A 5,669-nucleotide genomic window follows, 5' to 3' on the forward strand; every position below is an offset into this window, starting at 1 on the left:
TACAGAGGAGCCCACCTACGAGGTCGAGGACGGACCGTTTACAACACATTTAGGGCGGCTGCTCCGCCTCCCCACATTCCAGCTTACGGAGGGTGAGCCTCCTTTCTCGCTCTTGTCCTGTTGTCATTTCTCCCTCTTTGGTCTCTCCCTCTCTCTTTCCCTTATCCAATGGCAAGTCCTAAATCTCTGTGCTCAGAGTCAGTGGAGAAGTGCATGCTAGCCTCACCTCACAGCGATAACACACTTCCACAGCATGCTGAATCAACCAACAGGCATGCTCCAAGACTTGTGCCTTTGCACGGACTCATGGGAAATGATTGTCAATTTGGCCTTGCACTGTGGTGTCATTGAGCGAGGCTGTGTACATGGTGGAATGGGAGGTCCTCCACTTTAACTTAAACTGAGTTGCCGAAATAAGAATGAAGAAAGAAAACAAAAACAGAAAACATTTTCCCAGCCCCGGCTACAGCTCTGGTTGATCCTCCATGGCTGAAGGATCTGGAGGTGAGCCAAACAGAGCTGTGCATTGTGGGCAGTCAGATCTGATTTGCCATTATTCTGTTTATTTTGCTCTTTATGACTGCAAGCAAATGGACACTAAGGAGGCTGGCTGGGAGTCTATTTAAGGATTTAGGACTTGTTTTTTCTCCTTCTGACACTAGGTTTCCATCCAAATGTAGTGCAAATTTTCATCTAAATTCGTTATGAGATTTAATCTACTACTATTATGCAAATATTAGGAGTTGAGTGGATTAAAATAAACAGTTGGTTGCGCAAATTCTCCAGTCTTGGCTCAATTGCAGAAGAAGAAAGCGTAATAAGATCACATAATTAAAAGAGAGCCATGTCAAAGCTTAAATTATGGAAAACCAGTGCCTGAAATGGGCCAGTTCTCACCAGTATACCAGTATTATGATTTTTGTCCATGAGTACCCTTACCTCTTACCGCTAGCTCTGGTGACCAGTATTTTATCCAAAGGGTATACAGTAAAAGTTGTGAATTAATTGTCCAAATAACTATTTTAATTCTTGCCCCAAAAGTTCAGTTGCCATCGGACACTGTATGACATGCTATAATGGTTTGCATAATTGAGCATAATATGCATTTCTACAGCACTATTCATTTCAATTGTCTCAATTTTATCAATTGCTGCAAAGGTTTCTAGTTAAAAGCTCAATAGGAGGCTTTTTTAATTTGAAACATACAGATGTTTGCACTACCTGCAGAGGCAGGTAGAGTGGTGAGTATAACATGCTGTAATAATACATTAAACTGGGCTTCATCAAGGCAACATGGAGGAAGTGTCGACTAAAACAGCATCAACATAAAACGCAAATGGAAGCAGCTTCTTACTAAAATATAAAGTAAAAAGTTTAACTTTAAATTAAAGGCCTGCTTCCAATACAAGCCTGTTTCGAATGAAGGCCTGCTTAGAAGCAACTAGGAGACAATATATGGTAGATTTTTTATCAGTGCATAAAAATTGAGATAACCCAATGCAAAAAACATTCTCCATCCTGTACAGATTTTTTTTAAGCATGTGTGGGTGTGTTCCTGTTTTCCAAAGGCTTTCTGTTGGATAAATTAATAGAACCTTCACCCACTAAGAACAATGTCACTGTGAGCATCTCTATAGACGAAAAACCATCACATAGGATGAGGAAGATAGATGTTTGGGTGAACACTCGGGCATGGTATTGACAAAGAGATATGTGCTACAGATTGTACTTTCATTAACGCTGCTGCACCGCTTAATTGCCCCGGTGGCAGTCAGATGGTGAATTATTAATGTGGACCGTGATGTATTTTTATTAAAACTGTCTCGAGTGGCGGCAAGATGACTCAAAATAAATCCTGTGACACGGCAAGGAAACCAAGTTTGCTTTGTGTCTGTGTGTGTGTGTTTTCATGAAATATTCTTTCATGTCTGTAGGGGGACCTTACAGGGCAGCCTATAATATCAATAAGCCAATGTGTGCATGCAGCTTTTCTGCAGTCCCATGGAATACATTTAATGAGTCCAACAGCTCTCTGGGACATCTTGACATTTGAGAAGCTATTGATTATCAGAGATAGCACAAATGGTGTAAAAGCAGTCTATTGGCTGGTGAAATTGGAAGTTTGGTCCTCTGAGGAGCTCTTCATGTTAAAGGGAGCTCCATCATAATGCAGTGTTGACATCCTGCTCGTTTTATTGGAAGCTGGATGAGGAACGCTTTCTCTCTCACTCACATGTACAGAAAGAGAGATGGGGAGTCTCTTAGCACTACTGGTCATACAGTGCTTTCATATCATTAGACAAGAGTAGAGAACCACACAGAGTAGTGACATATGATCATATGTGTTTGTCAGCAACCTTATCCCCAGCACTCAGTGTTAAGGTGAGGAACCATGTGGTTAGAGATACACGCCTGGATTTTCACCTGCAGAGACTTTTGAAGTGCTCTCAGATAACTGTTGATGTGTTTTTGTCAGGGGAGACACTGCAGGTGAACATTGGTGGTAATATTTTTTAACTAATAGATATCACTATGAAACTTTGCCAAATTATTGTTTGTATTACAATCTCTCTGAAATTCTTCAAATTTTTTTCTAAAAATTGTTTAAATATGCAAATAAGGCCTTATTTAAGGCTAACCTTTGGTGGATTTAGGATAAACAGAATGGACAAACTAAACACTGACTAGATAGGGTCTTTTACGTCTTGATCTGGTGGTCCTTCATCCACACCTTGATTGACCTGGCTGTATGGCATGGAGCATTGTCCTGCTGGAGTTGGGGAAAATTGTCAGAACAGAAGGAAGCAAGTTTACTCCACAATTTCAGCCTTGCTGTAGCACCCACAGATCATCATCGATCCTCCACCAAATTTTACAGTAGGTGCGAGGCACTGTGGATTGTAGGCCTCTCCAAGTCTCTGTCTAACCATTAGACGACCAGGTGCCCTTAAGATCCTATTTTCCCCGTGCACTTCGCCCCATCTGCCATTTGCCATTCTTTTTGTAGGTTACTTGATGTCATCCTACAGTTGTTGAGTGACATTCGAATGAGTTGGCGGTCATCCCAGTCAAAGTGGGAGAGTCGTTTTTGCCCCTCTGCCAGTCTGTAGCTTTGTTGTCCCCAATGGTCTGCTTGCTTGACGTTGTTCTTATGAAGCCCGCCGCCTTTGAAATTTTAAGGATGGAAGCAACCCTGATGCCGGACTGTATCCTTCTGCCAGTAAAGCCAGAATCTGAAACTCTTCCTTTTCCATCCACTCAAAACCTTTCTTTTCCAACTCTTTTGGCATGGTCAATAGTCAGTTTTGATTCCAATTAGTTTTGAGGTACTGAATAGCACGAAGTTTTTTGAGGATAGTGATGACCACAACCAGTGGTTTTTATACTTTTCCTCGTTAAATATGATTTGGTTTCAGGTGGATTCACCTAATTAGTACCTCCATTAAGTAATGAGGTGTGGCTTGGTGTTGGAAGGCTGCCATAACATGTAGAGATGCCTGAATTTAAATTTAAAAAAATTTCGAGTGGTCCCCTCTTAACTTTTTTTTTACAGAGCTGTATGTTTTATATATATATATATATATATATATATATTTCATATATTATCTTTGAATGGGGGGACATGATTTTGGGGAAGCTGTTCTTCTCTGTATTGGACGTGCCAATTCAGTCCCTCTCCATCATTCGTGGGTGGCCAAGGTTACAGCTCTAATCTCAGGCAGCATGTATACAGCTCAGATTTCAGACAGATTTCACTACAAAAGGCTTTTTATAATGATTAAAATGAGAAAGATTATGAGATTTCTATTTTTTTAAACTCCAGCATTCATATCACAGCACCCCACTTCCAACTCCTCTTTACTTGGCACTTTTTTTTTAAAGTCAATCCCGGAGGAACAATGACTCCTTTTTTCCAGTGAGCTGATTGGACGGCGGTCGGGGTGCTGGCAGACAGATNNTGTGCAGCATAGGTTACCATGGTGATCCAGGGCCGTGGGAAGTAGGGGAAAAAGTGAGAAAAGGGTCAAGCTGCGGACACTCTCTCTCAGATACAACATCAAAACATTTAAAACAAAATTCTCTGTTTTTATTTACCTGCAAATTGAAATATTAATATTATACATTTGTTTATATCATAGTTATTGTGCTGTCGAAAGTTATACATTCAGTATATAATTGTATTAGTGCTCAAATACATTCATATTAAAGAGTTACAAAAATATATCGCCAGACTCTTGCCAATATACAGCCCTAGATAGAACATCTCATGTTTACTTTAAACACTAATTATGTACCTATGTGTTTACCTTTTGTGGTGGTGTACCCCCAGTTAAAGATGAGACGGCTTCATGATACCAGAAAACCCAAGTTAAGCCCAAAGATAGCTGACTAACCCACTAATCTTGCTTCATGCTAGACGCCCCAACTGACCTGCTGATATCAACATTAACACTGCTGTCCTATTGCACTGGATCCTCCTGTCCTCCATAATTCAGCTTAAGTTAAAACTCCCAAAAACACATTTTCTGTACTTTTTAATCCTCAAAATACCTTTCTAATCTGCAAAATTGCACATTTGATAGCCATGTCCCTGTAGATCTAGAGAAATGTTTATGAGGTGTCCAGAGGGTGGCATAGAGACTTGGTGGCAGAAATATTTGCTGATTTAATCACAAACAATCACATTTGTCAATATTTGTTTGGAAAAGCCACCAAATGAAGATATTTGAACTCAAAAAAATTTTTGAGGCACATTAGTAAAGCACTGAATAGAAATATCTAAAGGTGGCATTAGAAATTAATACATTGTTTTATTTACAAATCTTGCGAAATTTTTCCAAATACGTGTTTTTTTTACGTGTCTAAAATGTGGCCGTAACAGATCATTCATTCAATTAATTCCTGTTTTTTAACATGTCATTTTAAAATTATTCTAAATTAATTATAGTTAGATATATGGCATGGGAAATATTTTTTCCCTACACTGGCTTGCATTGCTAGAAATGTTTGAGCCTCAGTTTAAATTTAATGCTGCTGATTGGACTAGCTGTGTAATATTTATAAACAAGTGTTTTTGGACCTTCCCAGCCTCCTTACCCAGCTATTAGAGTGCAGAGAGGGGTGCCTGCTGTATTTCCCTTTTGCCTCTGCCCCTCTTATGTCTTTTTTGGGTTGTTTTTTGGATTGTAGAGATGGGGGTTGGTTGGTAGCAAACCCAGTGCCTGCACGCAACATGCACTAATATGGATGTTTTTGTTTTATTGTGTTTGTTTGTCTGTTTGTTTGTGTTTGCATCCTCTGCAGTGTTGTTTACCAGGATGGATTTTATGGTGCAGATATTTATGTAAGTATTATTTACTGGTATGACACTGCATGCTAGACCGCCATCTTTGTGGTTTCTGCCCTGTTGCTATGCACATGCAAGCATCCGCGACCCTCCATACTCACACACGGCTTCACCTTCAGCTTGGGGGGGCAGATAACTGCTCACATGTTCAGATTATGGCCCCCGCAAAGAGACAATAGAGGTACAAACATCAACAGGCACTGAGAACAGGGCACAAGCTGCACTCTAACCAAGAGGCAAAGAAAACCGTTTTTTACTGGTGCAAATACATATCAGATCAGAAATACTTTAATAATTCCCCCGGGGGAAATTACCTTGACCT

The 5,669-nt window shown here is 40.0% G+C and overlaps 1 protein-coding gene across 1 annotated transcript in view; it reads left to right on the forward strand.

The window, feature by feature from the left end:
* Positions 1–5,380, forward strand: part of LOC118323042 (RNA binding protein fox-1 homolog 1-like) — a 32,769-nt gene extending 27,389 nt beyond the window's left edge. Inside the window, 2 exon segments of the mRNA XM_035654962.1 lie at positions 6–92; positions 5,305–5,380. Coding sequence (XP_035510855.1) covers positions 6–92; positions 5,305–5,380 — 163 coding nt within the window.
* The last annotated feature ends 289 nt before the right edge of the window (positions 5,381–5,669 follow it).

Source organism: Morone saxatilis, unplaced genomic scaffold (assembly GCF_004916995.1).
Source record: "Morone saxatilis isolate NCDOM2014 unplaced genomic scaffold, NCSU_SB_2.0 Contig14, whole genome shotgun sequence".
Lineage (NCBI taxonomy): Eukaryota > Metazoa > Chordata > Actinopteri > Moronidae > Morone > Morone saxatilis.